A 16,974-nucleotide genomic window follows, 5' to 3' on the forward strand; every position below is an offset into this window, starting at 1 on the left:
AGGCAGAATCCTGACAGCTCAATATTGCTTCAATATTGGCCTTACTTTTAGCAGGAAACTTGACTACTTGATTTCCAGGGGTCACTTCCAGCCTAACTGTTCTGTGACTGTGTTGGACATCTCAAACTCTGTCACAAAAAGGTCTTTATCAGTCACAGCAAGAAATAGTTAAGAGTAGTGGAGTTACTAAGCAAGAAAGTGATCCTGTAAAACTGAAATAATCAGTCAGGCTTTAAGTGCTTTCGTAAATGAAATAGGTGAAGCTTTAACAGTGGAGTTTTCTCTACTTGCATTATTATGGGGAATTCGGTATTGCCACTGAATTTTTTTTTTTTTTTCCCCATTTAATTTACTTATTGTATCAACCAATTCCAGCAAGAGAAGAATATTCTACATCCTGGGATATGACAAATTTTAAGTGTTTCTTTAACACAATGTTTCTTTTGATTATTTTTTTTGTTTGTAATAACAAAAAAAAACAAAAATGCTGTAGATTATGAAGTCTTTGTTCCTGGGAAATGTCTGACATTCTGGGAAATGTCTGATAGGAGAACAAAGCCTTTGCCCAACTATTCATTTCCTTCAACCTGGTGGGGACTTTCTCAAATATGTAATTTTTTTTTTTAAATCTATCTGGTTTTTTTGTTGTTGTTTTGTTTTGTTTTTTTACTGTTTTGAGATCTCAGATATAATCTATAACGATACGTTGTATAGACTTCTGATCTGAAGTATTACTTCATCGGTAATGATAACTCTGAAGACAATTTTGGAAAGATTTAGCAGTGTACATGAAGATTTCACCTTAGTTTGTTTTTCAGTGTTGTGCGATTACTCCACAGACTCCACTATTACCCTTTACCTATTAATTGAGAATTATTTTTGCTAGGTTACCTCTAGAAGAGAGACATAATGATTTGCAAATAATGGCAGACATCTGAATTCTTACAAAGCCATAGACTTGAAACTCAAAAATGATCAGCGGATGTGATACTGAGAAACTGAATTTTATTGCATCACTTGATGCTCCCTTTGCATTTGAGATAAGTACAAGCAAGCAATCACATATCCCAGGTAAAAGATGGATACAAAACCTTTGGAATACAGTGTAGTTTGCCTTGCTGCGTTTCAGAGTTTTACTAATGATAATAATAAGATACTAACATCTGTCCATCAGGGTACCATTATTATCATTACTTCTTTCCCTGTGTTTTCAGAAAGAGAACTATAGATTTGGGCAAGTTACTTATTCAGTCTTATTGTCTTATTGTTGCCTAATTATTGTTCCCTTATTGTTCCCTGATTGCTGTGGCAATGTCACAGAATTATGGAATCGTAGGGTTTGGAACGGACATCTGGAGATCACCTAGTCCAAACCCCTGCTAAAACAGCTTCTTTGCATTTCTGCTAACTCCTGTGTTGGAAGAGATAATGAGAAGTTGATCCCTGTCCATACTGCCCATGTTCTCCCTCAGTCGCTGCTTTCAGTGCTGCAGAGCTGTTCGTCGCAGAGAAGCCTGTCTTTGCTGTCGCATGGTGCCCTCAGAATATTTCCCATTTCTGTTGTTGTCCTTTTGGAGATGTGGGGACCAGAACTGCTCTCTGCATTGAAAGTATGGGCAAAGCATAGACTTATACCATCATTTGGTGGGGTTCACTGATGTGTTATCCATTCTCATTATTAATTTTGAATATTTCCTGTGGCTTTTTGGACCAAAACCAAGCATGAAGGTGACAATCCTATTCAATTATCGGTTACAATTCCAAAATACTGCTTCTGGGTAGAAATGACTGAGGAAGAGAGGAAGAGGAGAACAGAGAACACTGAGGGCGGGGAAAAAAAAGGTAAACTTGTGGCAAAGAGGTTTTGCCAGGGAGCTTTGAAGCTATGTAGCATGCCAGAGCACAATTATTGATGTCCTGGTATCACCTGTGGCAAATAATGTATATGGTGAAGGTGGATGCTTCCCAAAGGATGAAGGAGCATGGAGAAATTACAGTTAGAAAGAGTTCTGAAACTTGCCCAGTACACATGATTTAATGCTTATCTCCTAGGTGAGATAAGCATTCTTCTGAAGAATGTTAATGATCTGCCGGAAACTGCAGCATAGGAAGTTCCACACAAATGTGCGAAGGAACTTCTTTACAGTGAGGTGACGGAGCACTGGAACAGGCTGCCCAGGGAGGTGGTGGAGTCTCCTTCTCTGGAGATGTTCAAGACCTGCCTGGATGCCTACCTGTGCGACCTGCTGTAGGGAACCTGCTTTGGCAGGGGGGTTGGACTCGATGATCTCTGGAGGTCCCTTCCAACCCCTACGATTCTGTGATTCTGTGATCTGCTGTAAGTAATTATTAGGTCATTGATCTTGCTGGGTTTGTGAAAAATTATGTGCAAGAAAGTTAGTAATTGTACCACTTCATCCTTTATTTCCAGAAATTGTAGAGGAAGAGAACATAAGAGTTCTTATGTTCTTATGTAAGAGCTAGCCGTGATGGTTCTTGCTGAGATTATCAGTAATGTATATTAAAACAAATATTATTATTTTGACTTGATTGGCACTGGTATTTGCCAAAATTGTTAAAATTGCTGCTTTTTAAAATGATCCCTGAACGTTCGTATAGCCTATATGGTGGGAGTGTGATCAGTTCCTGAGTCATGAAGCTTTAAAAAAGGTTGAGTAACCTTTACTGTCATACTAGTGTACATATATTAAAAGCTGCTTTAAAAAGCAAATCAGTTTAACTCAGGGCTGACTCAACACTTGTCCATGGTTTGAATGGAGAAGGTGTAAAGAGAAGGGGAAAATTCAAGGAAGTAAATGATCACAAGATTACAGGTTATTGCAGCCTTCTATTTTTTTTTTTTTTTTTTTTAATTGAGAAGCTGGGGTAAAAAGCACGTAACAATTCTTTCATGAAAATGATTCTTTTTTTCATCCAGGAAGGAAATGAGTCAACTGCTATGCCCTGTAAACCCCTCTGGGACTAATTGTTCAGAGATAGGTCTCCTGCAATAAAGCTGTATCTACAAGCAGCACAGTTCTCCCTTTCTTTAATCTAAAGAGATTAGTAATACCCTGTGCTACTCAAAGGGTTAATCAAGGAATGTTAGTTGTCCCCATGTCTTATACCATACTTTTTTCCAAGGAGCTTTAAAATTTAATGTCAGACAGTATTCAGAATGAATAGATATAAGGACTCTGTACGTGTCCCAAGACGTAGTCATTGTTTTCAGTTATTAACAGACCTTATAATTTCATATGTAAACCTTAAAAGACAGTAAACTGCTCTCTTGAACATGGGAATATGTTCGTAGAGCAAAGGGAAAAAGACATGGAAGAGTGAGAAAGGACTTTGGATCAATCTCGGAGCCATGATCAATATTATCAGAGGAAAAATCACAACGTACTGTATTACCTGCACAGCATGGTGAGAGAGAGATGATGAGAGCAGAACATACCACAGTGAGTCAGATGAAGATAATACTCCTAAAAGTTTAACTAATTTTACGACTTAAGGTAGTGACACCAGAAATTAGGGAGAACCAAACTCTTCTCAGTAGTGTGAATGTGAATATCTGGAATAAATGTTGGGCTGGAGTAAATGTCTTTCATGTTAATTCTTTAGGGACACCAAGTAAACAGTCTTCCCTTTGTGTAGTTTTGGATAGCAATATTACTATTTTTTTGAGCCTATCATCCTTTGCTTTGTAACACCTACCTTTGTCAGAGGGTTATGGGAGCGCATGAGCATTGTTGGAAGGTGTTCTTTGTAAATATGATAGCCAGTGTTGCAGCATTAATACTAAACGTTTCCATGTCGAACCCATAATAAAATTGTGTAATAAGTAACACAAACTTTAGGTATCACCCAAAGAAACATTGTTTTTCCATTCTTCTGTTTATGGGAGAAGTTCCTAAGCTACCTACTGCAACTGAATCTCAGTCATTAAGAGAACATTACTTTTAAAGTTTGTAGTCTGGTACATTTATGAAGGTGCAGTTCCTCTGTATGAATTGGTACCTTGTAAGCAATCTGTGTTGTGCTTGGCATCTGTATTTGGACTGTTTGAGCGTAGGTTCTATTTAGTCCTTGGAAAAGGATTCAAGTAGCTCACAACAGGTGCAGGGAGAGGCCAATATCTTAGCATCCTGGAAGGATCCCTTGTAAAGGGGAAGAATAATACTATTTAAGCCAGTCTTAGAAATCTTGGTCATCTCATTCCCTGCCGAGTGACTGCTGTCCTTGTATGAAGCTGAAAAGTGTGGACGTGCCCCGAGGAAAAACAGTAAACTGAGGCTCCATTTATTCTGAAGTATGATCTTAAACTGATAATGGCTAGGAGTAGAGCAGCACACAAAATCCAGCTAAGTTTTCACCTGTAGTTTACCGCAGTAAAAGGAGGAAATGATGGCACCGCCAGTAGAGAGCACTAGGTTGTGATAGAAGCAGAGAGATCCCTTAAGTGGAAAGGCTTGCTAGACTGCACATTTCATGAATGTACAGTGCAGTGCAGTCTTCAAAGTACAAGAAAGCTTGGTCCCATTACTAGTCTGCTTGTAGATATGCTATCCAGTGTCCTGACCTTTTTGTAAGAGATGGAAGAACATGCAAAGAGGCTGCAGGAAGGGCTGCTACTGCTGCATGACTTCTCAGGTCAGGTTTTACTCTTCTGAAACTGCGGAACTTCTCTTGAGATTATCTGTGGGCTGGGATTTTATACTATGGAAAGGGAGCGTTGAAAATGAAGGTCTGTTTTCTGTAAAGGTTCTAGGGGAAGGTGGAAAATAAGGTGGATAAAGCCAAACTTACCTTCATATTCTGACAAAATGTAGATTTCATTGTTTCACAGTTACTTCTGCTTTCTCCTCCTCTCTTTTCCAGCCATGGAACTCCAAAGATTGGACTGACACAGGTGGATGTTGGAGTATTTCAGACACCCCTATATGCACAAAATAATGAGTTACTATCAGCTGAATATAGTGTAACTTTAGAGGATAAAATACTGCATTTTCACATGTTTTTACACCTTCTCAGTTGTGGGGGATATATATATACATTTATATATATATATATAAAATTGAACCTGTCTGGAGTTACAGGTACCATTTAAAATGTGAGTAGAATTCCCCCCTTAAAATTTGTATAATAAGGCATTCAGAATTTCTGGTAGCAGGCAGTTGATGTTAAGCAGTAGATGTTGGAAGAAGTTCTGCGTTTTGAAAAACAAAACCGTGCTGGGAAAACACAGTTTCACTCAAATTTTTGTCAGTAATCTTCTGGAATTATTTTAGGTACTTATCAGCGTGTTGTCTGGGTTTGGGATTTTTTGTTGTTGCTCTGCATTATCTGATACATGTTGTCTGACATGTCATGTAGATATGCCACCACTTGAAAAAATTGCAAAAAAGATTATGACAGTCTTTGCATTTTCTGCAACAAGCAGTCTCCAGCTTTACTTTCAGCCAGTAACAGTAGCATATAGTAGCTGAAGATAGATGTGTTTGGGAAACTTCAGTGTGTTACTTCCTGCCAGTGAATATTCATTTTGAGTTGACACGTTGCTTTTTGATTTGTAACCAAAGCAAAAATTTGCTTTTGGTCTATTTCAGTTTCTTTGTTTTGATACCATTTCTTCCCTGCAGCTGCTGCCATCAAATAGCTTGGAGATAGCCCAAGATAACAGAAGATTTGTGAAAAATACTGAATTCTTGTTATTGTTTAATGATGTCTGTGTCAGGTTGGAATCTCTTTCAATAATATATATATTTTATATTTGTCTGAGCTGCTTTATCCTTCTTCATGTAAAGGTTATTATCGTTTTTATCTGAAAGTGCTCATCCACTGCGGGCTTAATGCAAAGCTGATTGTAACCCCACTGCATCTTACGATGAATAGATCATTGATACTCAGCTAAGTGGAAATAATTTTCTATGGCAAAGCAGAAGAATTTAAAGTAATATCACACTAACCTCTGGTAATTTACTGGGATTTACAGATTAAAATGATTGTTTGCGAAATGACTGTGGGATAGCACACACTTAGGGCAGGAAAATCAAACACAATACGATTGTGTACATTTGCCTGTTTTTACATGCATACATAAGCATGTTGTTTGTATATATGTAGCAGATGCAGTTTTACATACTCTAACCTGTGTGTAAAAATACGTATTGTATTTATGTAACACTCGGACCCGTTTGACAGCTTTGAGGCTACAGATGGATTTTTTTAAAGTTGTGATCTTGTTTGTTTCCAGATTAGATTTAGCTTGTTCATGTCCAATAAGGAAAAAAATATATATTTTTAATTCATGTTATGCTAATTAAGATAGTCTCAACTCAGTCAATTGAACGAACCAGAAGAGTATAAGTTATGTCTAAGATCATGTAATTGATATTGGCTATGTAATTTTACGGTACTCCCAGGTGAACATACAGTGCTGTTTTGTCTTTGTTCAAGTGGCTGACTTCCTGTGCTTTTTGGTGTAAACCTCTTAGTAAATAATTTGCAATTTATTAGGAAAACAATGGCAGTACATATAATTAGTTATTCTCTTATGTTACCTCTATTTGATTACTTTCCTGCTATCACATGCAATATGAAACCATCTATTATGAGGTATAGAATATGTAAATATCTAACTTAACAAGAGTAACTGGAGACCGGTCCTTTTTCTAAAGAGGTGGAAAATAAAAGAATAATTGTTAACCGTGTCCTTTCATTTTCTTGAAAACATCAATTACATTTACAAATCCCAGAAACACAAGCCCACCAGTGGAACAGAAATAACTCCTTTCAATATGCTTCAAAAAACCTAATCACATCTAACAGCTGAAATTTATTTACAACTGTAATTTGAAACATTAATTATGATAATGTGCTGATTTCTTTTGTAATACGTTCCTCAAAAGCCTGGCAATTTGCTTTTTGGTCTTGGTGTAACATATGTTTTGTGACTTGCAGAATTTCTCTACCTTTCTTTCTTGTTTTTTTTTTTTGAAAGACACCCAGAAGGAAAACTTATTTTTCTCCTCTGTGTTTGTTAACTGTTTTCCTCCCTTTCCCCACTATTATTATATATATTTTTTGTAGTGGCTGTTAATTCAAGGAGATGGATTTTAGTGCCCACACTGACTCTCAGTGTATTGGTGACTGAATGCAGTGTGTCTATTTTGGACACAGTAAACAGCAGTGATGATTCACTGTATGGTGGTACCACAGCACTTCAGCAGTGTCAGACCAGCAAAAAGGCTGTTTTATATCTTTGTCTTGCTACTACTTTTAGAAGATGCCTAATTGATACATATATTTTGTTTTACATATAACCCACAGTTTGCTGAATTAGTTTTGAGAGGACTTGCTGGCTTATTTGGCTGTAAAGGCAATTTGCGTGAGGAAATACTTACATGGTTTGATTCTTAGTTATGGAAAATAGGTCGTCGCGTTACCTGGCTTTACTTAGAAACCTTTAAAGAGAATGGCAAAAAGACTCTATTTTTCGTTTCATTTGTGTCGTGTTTTTAAGTTGTGTTTTTCTGTGTGATGGGGAGTTTGGCCAAAAAAAAATGGAATTTTTATTAGGACATGAAAAGGTCTCTAATGACCCTTGAAAGTGGACAAAAGGGTAGCACAATAAGTGACAGAACTCTAACGAGCTTGGAGGGCATTCCAGGAAAAAAAGAAATTAAATCCTTTAATTTTTTTCGGCTTGCCATTTTCTGACAGCTTATCAAGTGATTGGGACTTGTTTGTTTTGGCATGAGGTTCATTCATTGTAGGCAGCCGGTACTTTGTTCTTCTTTGTGGTTTCCAAAACCTGATTGTGTTTATCCTAGACTGTGGGAAAAGTGTATATTCCTGTTTCCTTTATAAAAGTAAACGTCAGGTTTTGTATGAAATTTTATTTCCCATATTTTCCATTCCATTAATCATTATTGTTAAAATATGTCAGGCTTTGGCAGATCATCCTTTGTTTTCATATGATTGTACAGATTGCAGTGTCGGTGTGAGACCTGTTAAGTCAAAAAGTGAGCATGTTTTGGCCATAGTAATTATTACTTAATAAAGTGTAGCTGAGGAACTTGCACTGTTATTAAAAATGGACTAGAATTTAATTTATTGCTGTTGAACTCCTGTAGGTGGATATCTAGCTATTGCATAGCATTTCCTCTCTTAGTCAGGAGAAGACCAGACTAGAGGGAGTCATGATAACGGCCCTTTGCCTACCTGGAAAGGTAGATGTAAAAGGATACAGAATAATCCTGTCTGTGACGAAGAAAAGGAGAAATGATGTTCTGCAGTTGCAGCACAGAATGATGAAGATGCTGAGAACTGCATAGGGAGACTGTAAAATCTCTGCAATTGGAAGTTTTTAAGACTGGGCTAGATGTGCATCATTTCTGAGTGAATTGGGTATGTTTGGTTCTACCTGGGATACCAGACTAAGGAAATTGCAGCCCTATTGCTAGGATTTGTGGTCTGTGAAATGCTGAAGATCTCAGTGTGGCTCTTTGTTGGCATTTTAATACCCACCATATCAATCTGTTTTTGGATGTATGTGCGTCTTTGTGTAAGCGTTAGGTCTGCCTTCCATGACTAAGGCTATGATTCGGGGTCTCTATGTATGGTAACTTCATTGCAATAGGAAAAGGAGAGCAAAAACGTTTTCCATTGAAAAGTGGGATGATTCACAAAAAGAAGGAATTCTTTTTGAGTTTGACATGTATACATTATGGATAACACTGTGTTGAATCAATAAAAGTTCCTTTCTGTTGTATCGTGGCCGACTGGCGGTAAGATTTGAAGGCTGTTTAATAACTTCAGCCAACTCCTGAACCATAGCATGTAGCCAGATGTTTCATAAGGTCATTTTTTCACCATTTCGTAAGTTTGCATTTTAAAAAGAGTTTAAAAAGTCTCTCATTGGCAGATAATAAATATAATACTGCAGGCACCAAGAACACAGAATCAGAAACTTAGAGATGGCAGAAGCCATAGCATTCATCTCTCTGCAAGCCTGAGGTTGTTCTGCCTTGTACTTGGTCGTATTTGTTTTCATTGCTTTTCAAAGTAGGTTTTACTGAGTTGACTGAAACAAAAGCAAAATCTGAACTGAAGTATGAGTTAGACTTCTGTTACTGAAAATCTCAAAGGAAATGGTTATGTTTAGTCTGTTTTATGGATAGTTTTTTGTACTCAGTTTTTATTACTTTGCAGTGATAGAATGCAAATAAAACAGAATTTTTGAGGAGCTTCTAATCAGTTTTTACGATGTTTCTTTTTTTTCCCCAGAGGCTTTCTCGGGATGCATCTGGAAAGACAAGCATTCAATTTCTAGGCACAGTGGTAAGTACACATAACTACTGTCAAGAGTTATGTTGGTAGAGTCTCATGTAAACAGAAGATAAGTGAATAGCACTGGCAACGTGTTTAAGCTTGCGTTTGTGAAGGTTGGCATTATGTATAAACATTCTGAGCCTAACAGCTCAATTTAGGTAGATTTTTAAAGATATCTTCCAAGGCATGATGCACAGTACCTGCACTGCACGTTTCAATTGATTCAAGTCTGCCTGTGATTCATTTACAGTGGATTTAAAAGTAGCTGAATATATACTTGTAAGCTTATTGCAAGATACTCACGTTTGATCCACATCAGGATCAAAACCAATCTTCCTACTTCTGTTGCTTCACTGTACCATGCACCCTCACATAGCGAAGACATGCCTGTAACTGTCTTATACAAAGACTACTTATTGATGCAAAGTACTATGACTTTTTCTCACTCTAAGCAAATGTGCTCCTAGTTGTTCTCTTTTTTTTTTATATTTTTATTTTTTATTTTTTTTTCCTGAGGAGAGTTTCACCATTTGACAAAAATTGACAATAAACTAGATTTCTCACTTGCTGTTATACGGAAGAGAAATAAAGGTATTAGGTAACGGGTGATTATAAACATAAATGTGATTGAAGGAGAATCCAGTTCTATCATTTGCATGATTAATATGCCGCCATTGAATTTTTTAAAGTTCCTCAGGCACCTAAAGATAGTTCTAAAAATTAAATAACATTGAAGTATCCTTGAAAGTAAGTTGTATTGATTACTGCCAATAGGCTTCCCAGTAGTGATTCTGACAGTGAAAAGCCGAGGAACAAAATTTTCTCCTTTGAAGTTAGTCCTGGCATCTTCATGCACTATAAGTTTCAAACAAATGCAAGTTAAGATTGAGTATGATAATGCTTTCATTCTACTTATGATTGATTCCTCTACAAGTCCTGTGAAGCCATTTTTGGGGACGTATAATGTGGCAAGAGTAAACTCGAGACAACATCTTTCCTTGCGTGTTTTATAGAGATGAAGTGTGCTTCTAATGTTTTTTTGCTTTTTTGAGTATGTATATTGATGCACATACACTTATTTATGTCTTATTCAACATCAAGCAGAGCATCAATTACAAATAAAACATAAAAGATAAGTTTTGCATACACAAGATTGTTGCTGGCTGACTGATCTGGTAGGCTTGGATGAGAAGAAAATAATTATTCCCAAGTAGGTAAGATACAAACATAGTGCATCTTTGTAAGAAGATACTGAAAAGACTGTAATTGAACTCCAAAAGTGGTGCTGTAGCACTGGGAAAATTCTGATGAGATGTTTGTTAGTGGCATTAAAAATAAAATTTGTTGTTAAGTGAGATGTAAAAACATTCTGTATTCGTATGCTAAAAAGTGACTTGGAGTTCCACTTATGGACTATAACTCTTGTGCTGGGCGTTGTACAACAGGAAAGAAAAGACAGAAGAGAGTACAGTTTTGATTTGCTTTTGACTTTATAAAATTAAAGATGAAACAGTTGGTGGATTATAATACTTGTCAGGTCTTACTGACTAGCCCATGCCATATTTATTGGATCCTTCTAATTTTGTGAAATCAAGTGTATGATTATAACTAAAATTCTTAAGAAAAACTAAGAAAAAAACCGCTTTGTATTACTCTGTCCAAGATTTCTGACTTAATATAAGCTATGTGTATGTCCTGCTGATCATACCCAAAGAGAGAACTTGAGTGAGCAGGATAGACGTGCAGTAGTGAAGTCTGTTTCCTAGGTTTTGCTCTGATACCAATTTTCCTACAGAATCCAAGCCAGAATCTTCACCTGAGTACATATCGGGTCTTCTAGCCTAGTCCTTTTCCCTCTCCCCCTTGAGTCCCTTTCCTTTCTATAATTTGTCCTTTGCACCTTTAACATCCTTGTGCTCTCTTGGTTTCAACATAAACCTCTCGGCTTTTGTGATGGGTAGGAAGTAATGGTTTTCCTTACAACAACAATCTCTACAAATTGCCCACACATATGTATCTATCCAATCTATTTGTGCACCTGCACGTATATGTGCACATATGCACAAATGTAAATGTTCTGTCAAATGAAAGATATTACCCTGAACAAAGGTTTTAGAACTACATTTTGGGCTCTCCATTACATATTTCTTACTAAACATTTACTAACATGGAAGTGCAGTCAAGATAGAGAAAGGAATATTTAGCAGCAAGAAACTCTGTTTTCTTGTTATTATCATAATGTATTACCATCCACATGGTAAACTGTTTATAAAGTTATTGCTCTGGTCATTTTTTTCATAGTGGGAAACACTGGGGATAGCTATGAGCATTGAGTTACTTTTGTGACAGGACAAATTTGATGCCATTGGTGTGGCATTACTTAGTGTATGCACCAGCTGATCAGGTGCAAGCTACTTGGCAGGTCGAGAGACTTTCAGCTTAGATAAATGGTTTCACTTGGTTTTTTGACATTGATCTGTAGAAACAGTTCTGCTACTGGTTTTTGATGAAACACAAGCCTCCACTTTGGGAAGCCAGCTGATACTCTGAAGAGAAGTGAAACATTTGTTTGTCTATTAGAAGCATTGTTGCTCTTTCACGTAGCTGGGTGAAAGACAAAAAAAAAAAAGAAACCCTACACTGCTGCAGAAAAATGACAGTTTAGTATGAATTCTGCTGCGTAACATAGGGTAAACATAGACAGTAGGGTAAATGCTTGTGTTAATGTGGCAGCATATTTCTGCTGTTTTACTGATCTTTTTCTGATTATTCATGCCTCTGTCAGCTGGACTTCAGCAATAAAATAAATCTGGGGAGGCAGCCGTTAACACAAGGAAAGCTGCAAGTATACAGAAAACTGCAGATTTTTATGGAAGCATTAAATTTATTCTAGAGTATGTGTAATGTCCGCTGTGCAGAATTTCAAGAAAAGAAATGCTTTCTTGTGCACAGATTGTGAGTGGCCTGGCTCCATCACATACGCTACATCAGTGTCACTTATGGGCTGAAGACATGCTTGGCAGCAGTGCTCTGATGCCTAGTGGAACACTTCCCTCAAAAGAAAGAGTCCCAGGCAGTGATAAATGCTTCTCAATATCCTCTGCTCGTGGTGGTGTTTTGTTTTATTTTTTTTTTCTTCTGACTTTCTGTTTTAAAACATCAGAGCTTCAATGTAGAACATTACAACATTCCTGTGAGGGAACAGTGAAAGAACATATATGTGACAGATGTTAGTTGTGTTTCTTAGTATGTTCATAGAATCACCTATGTTGGAAAAGACCTCGAAGATCATCCAGTCCAACCATTCACCTACCAGCAATATTTTCCTCACTAAACCAGGTTCCTCAGTGCAACAGTGTTACTTGACAATGCTCTTCAGTGGTCAAGATGGTGCGGGAACCCATGTAGAATGAAATGTAACTGTTTTGGCCTAGTAATCATGCCATTTTTAGGTACTTCTGAGTTCCATAACACATTTTCTTGGTCCAGCCTTCTCAATGGAGATTTTTCCATTGCTTCAGTCTCATTCCTGATGATTTGGTGTTTTTTGCCATATTCGATTTACGAAACATCAGAAGTTTTGCTGTGGAAATTTATGCTGTCATATGATTAATATCAGCCCGTTAATACTGTGCTTACAATTTTCTGGACCTGCTAAGTATTTAGTGATTTACCCCACCCTACTCCTGCTGGGTCTGCAACTTTCGTTTGAGAACTCTATTTTGGAAAATTAGTCCTGGTCAATCCCAAGCCATGCTTTTTAGCATCATTGGCATACATTCTAGTAAAGTAATAATCACTGAAAATTAATGACTTTTTGATTGTACTTGAACTGCTTCCAGATAAGTTAGCAGAAGGATGCTTCATAAACAATCAGGGTTAGGTATGTTGCCCATAAAGAAATGGAGAGCTTTACGTTCAGGCATTCCCCAGAATGTTTGCCTTTGCTCCCTGGGTTATTGCACATTCATCATTTATGCATCTAGGTTTTACCTAGGAGCTACAGCTTAGTTACTTCTCATTGCTGATTTTCTGTACCACTCTCCCAACTGCAATGACTTGTCTGCTCTTGCTTCAGCAGTAAGCTTCCAAATTCTCTGTCCCATTACTGAGGCTTACAAATTGTCCTGGAACTTTCAGTCTTTATATAATCTCATCAGCTTTGAGACAGTTTCATCCTTTTTTTCTTTCTCTTTTACAACAGTGCAGAATGTGTCACTAGGAAAAATGGACAGTTGCTTCTGGATGCATTAACTTCTGAAATTTCCTTTTGAACACAGACAGGAAGAATCCTGAAACAGGCTAGAAACTTCTGCAGTGTTCTGCAGAAAGTGGATATTTCATGCAGCAAGCATAGATTCGGCTTAGGAGATGCTTAGGTTCATCCTTAGGTCTGGGAAGTGAAAATTATTCCAACTCATGGGATGTGGATGATAACGTGGATGGTACAGCTACACATGCCCTTCTCATTTTAATTCTGTTATATATTCGTATGTTTTAAAGCGTGAAGTATAGAGGATACGTCAAAGCTGACAGTCGGAAGCAAATTCTCAAAGGGACCTGGAAGATTTAGAAGTACCACAGTTACCAAATGCCATGTCATAACTTAGGTTGTTTTGGGATTCTTCCTTTGGATTCCATTGGAAGGAGAAATAAAAAAGTGCTTGGAGTTATTTCTGAATTTTGCTTCCATGTCTTAAATCAGAAGTTTGTATTATTTCAGTCACGTGGATCCTGTGTGCCCCAATGCGGATGCAGTCCTAGGTTGCAGGATGGCTAGAAGTGGGTTTTTTACATTGATGTTCTAAATGCTTTTCATTTTATTTATTCATTTTTAATCTTGTTTTTTTTTTCCTTCTGTTTTCAATTAAAGTTTTAATTTGCAGAGAAGATGTGTGATCACATCAGAGACAGGTGAGAATTCCCTAGGAGTTCATGTCATTCATGTGTGTGAGTTGTACAATGTGTGCTGTCTGTACTCCAGCATTCTTTGCATATAACAAATTAAGCACCTTATACCTCACCATATCAAACAAGCAAATGGAAAAATAAGGGTTTCTGATTTTTCCATACATCCTTTGAACAATTTTCTTTCTCAATCAGCCTGGTAGCGCTTTAAGGACAGGGATTGAGCTTGGCTGATTAACCTGTTTGTAACTTCTTGGAACACAAGTGGATAGGTTATCCGAGTGTAACTCAAGTGATTCCCTTTGGTAGACAAAGATTTACTGATGTTGCAAAAAATTATCAGTTGCTTTGTCTGAGAAAAAAGTATTTGTTTGTTTTTTAACTGTATGAAGACTGTTACACCATAGTGAAGACGTAGTGCTTTTTTCTGAAGATATCTACTGACAAATAATAAACATATGTGTAGCCCATGTTTGTAAAGAGCTTTTTGGTAGCTGAAGCTTTGGCATATACCCAAGAACTGTTTAGGAGGTATTAATTTATATGACTATGAAGCTTAACCAGGGATCTTAATGAAAGAAAGGCATGATGAAGTTGGTAAAGCTAATTTAAATCTCTGAATGTACATTTTAAATTAAGTTTTTATTGATAATAAATATACTTTGTTTCTCATTAGTCTTCTAGGCTCCAGTGGTAATATCAGTAAAATAAGCATGTTTAACAAAGATTTAACATTAAAAATGCTATTAATGTGACCCTGGGTACACCAGCACAATTAGATTTCAAAGTGAGCATTTAGGATGTAACAGCGATTAATGACAACCATCGAAAACAATTTTGAACTCCATCAGTTTAACTCAGGAGGGTAAACTTAATATGATAATTTATCTAGTTGAATTGTATCAGCTTAGCAGGAAAGTATGCAAATATGTGACCCTTACCTAGAATCTAAATGGATGCTGCGCTGATGGATTTATCAGTTCCATTAAAGAACTTTAGGGAACTTTGGAATTTCAGCAATTGTTCCCTCGGAGGCTGAAAACCAAACCTGATCTCATACTGGGACCATTCTGGTCTGCATATTTCCATAATTTGCCTTTGCTACTAATATGACAGCAAGACACAAATAACTGTTTCTAATAATATCAAATGGAGTTGTGGAGGACAGCATTTTAATGTAGTAAAAGACCTCCCTGTGGGGTTGTTATTGCTGCTATAGAACAGCAGTTCCACAGTTGCAACAATAGTCTCTTAATTGATTCGTTTAATTAGCAAGAGATGAAGCTTGTGCTGCGTCTTGTCATCTGTTATCATGGGGGTGGCTACAGAGAGAATCTTTGCATTTGTCACTCTTTACGTACGGGTTTAAGCAGAGTAAAAGGAAACTTCCAAACACATTGCAGCTATAGAGGTGGGCTTTAATCAGAATGTTTTCTCTGTGTGCTTCCACAGAGCAAGTTGTCAATGTGTGGGCACGGCTGGCTCAAGAGCTGCAGTCGTCTCCACGATGGATTTTATGACAAAGCATTGTTTTACTGGGGAAAATCTTAATGCAGATACGTTTGGCATTTCTAACCTAAATATGCAAATCTAAGTATTATAGGAATGGTGGATTATTTGGGGCATCGGTGTTGTAACAGTTGACTAGATTTACTTGGAAGAAATAGGGTCAGATTAGTGAAACTGGCCATCTGGCTTGTGATTGCTTTTTAGTGGCATTTTTGTTTCCAGTCTGGATAAACAATGAGTTACGGGGCCACATGGTCCGTGGTAGGAAGCATGTGTAAAAGAGGGACATTCTTTGTGGCTGGTTTTCCCTGGAGTAGTTATGCATACAGATACAGTGCTGTGCTTGCTTCTGGCAAATGAAGTCATTTTTTATTCGGATCTATTTTATTTAAACTTCAGGGGTATGTAAACAAATATATTTTAAAGCTATGTAAATACATCAGAGCTTTGGTTTCATTTTCCTCCTCTCGTTGGCTTAGGTTTATCTTCTGTTCAAGGTTATTCTTCCTTATGGAAGGAAATATTTCTAGAGGAGGACAAACTTCTTGTTAAATGCTAATTAAGAAAATGAAGGTTACATTGGCATGCTTCCATTGTCATAGCACTGACCTAAGATAAAGGATCTCTTATTAATCTGAAATAAATTAGTCAGAGGGGGAAGCAAGTGATTCTGTGCATGTAAAACACTCAAAGTGTCTATTCCTGCTCTGTTTTTAAATGCCTGTACTTCTGTTTTGTTGCTGTTACTTGCTAGTTTGTTTTTGTTTTTCCATCGGTGTATTGGCTGTGCCATCGAATTTTGGAGTGTGCTGCTGCTGTCAATCATTGTACCATAGGGTCAGTGTGCTGTTAGAAAAGGTGTAGAGTTTCTTTTTTTTCCTTTTTTCTTTTTTTTTCTTTCTTTTTTTTTTTTTGACAATTTAAACAGAGATTTCACCCACTTATCACTAAAGATCCCATGGTAATTTCCACAAGGTTCTGAGATTGCTTCACATTCTGAGAGTCTTGGCCAAAGTCCACTTTGTGTAATTACCTTCTGTCTACATAAATCCCTAATGCAATTTTAGATGTGTTTGGTATTTTTCACTTCCTGTCCTAAATAGAGAAAATATTGCCACACGCTGCTCATAATTACTGTGGGTTGCATCCTAAGATCAAATAAAGAGATTCCTGTAAATTGTCTTTGTCAATTTTGTTTTCCCATTGTTAAAGCACCGGAAT

The 16,974-nt window shown here is 37.1% G+C and overlaps 1 protein-coding gene across 1 annotated transcript in view; it reads left to right on the forward strand.

The window, feature by feature from the left end:
• PCCA (propionyl-CoA carboxylase subunit alpha) overlaps nucleotides 1-16,974 on the forward strand; it is a gene marked incomplete at both ends in the record, with an annotated part of 259,645 nt that overhangs the window by 197,359 nt on the left and 45,312 nt on the right. The window contains one exon of the mRNA XM_079540566.1: nucleotides 9,292-9,345. Within this exon, the coding sequence (XP_079396692.1) occupies nucleotides 9,292-9,345 (54 nt within the window). The remainder of the gene's footprint in view (nucleotides 1-9,291; nucleotides 9,346-16,974) is intronic.

The sequence above is a fragment of the Tetrao urogallus genome (assembly GCF_951394365.1).
Source record: "Tetrao urogallus genome assembly, chromosome: 1".
In the NCBI taxonomy this organism is placed as follows: Eukaryota; Metazoa; Chordata; class Aves; order Galliformes; family Phasianidae; genus Tetrao; species Tetrao urogallus.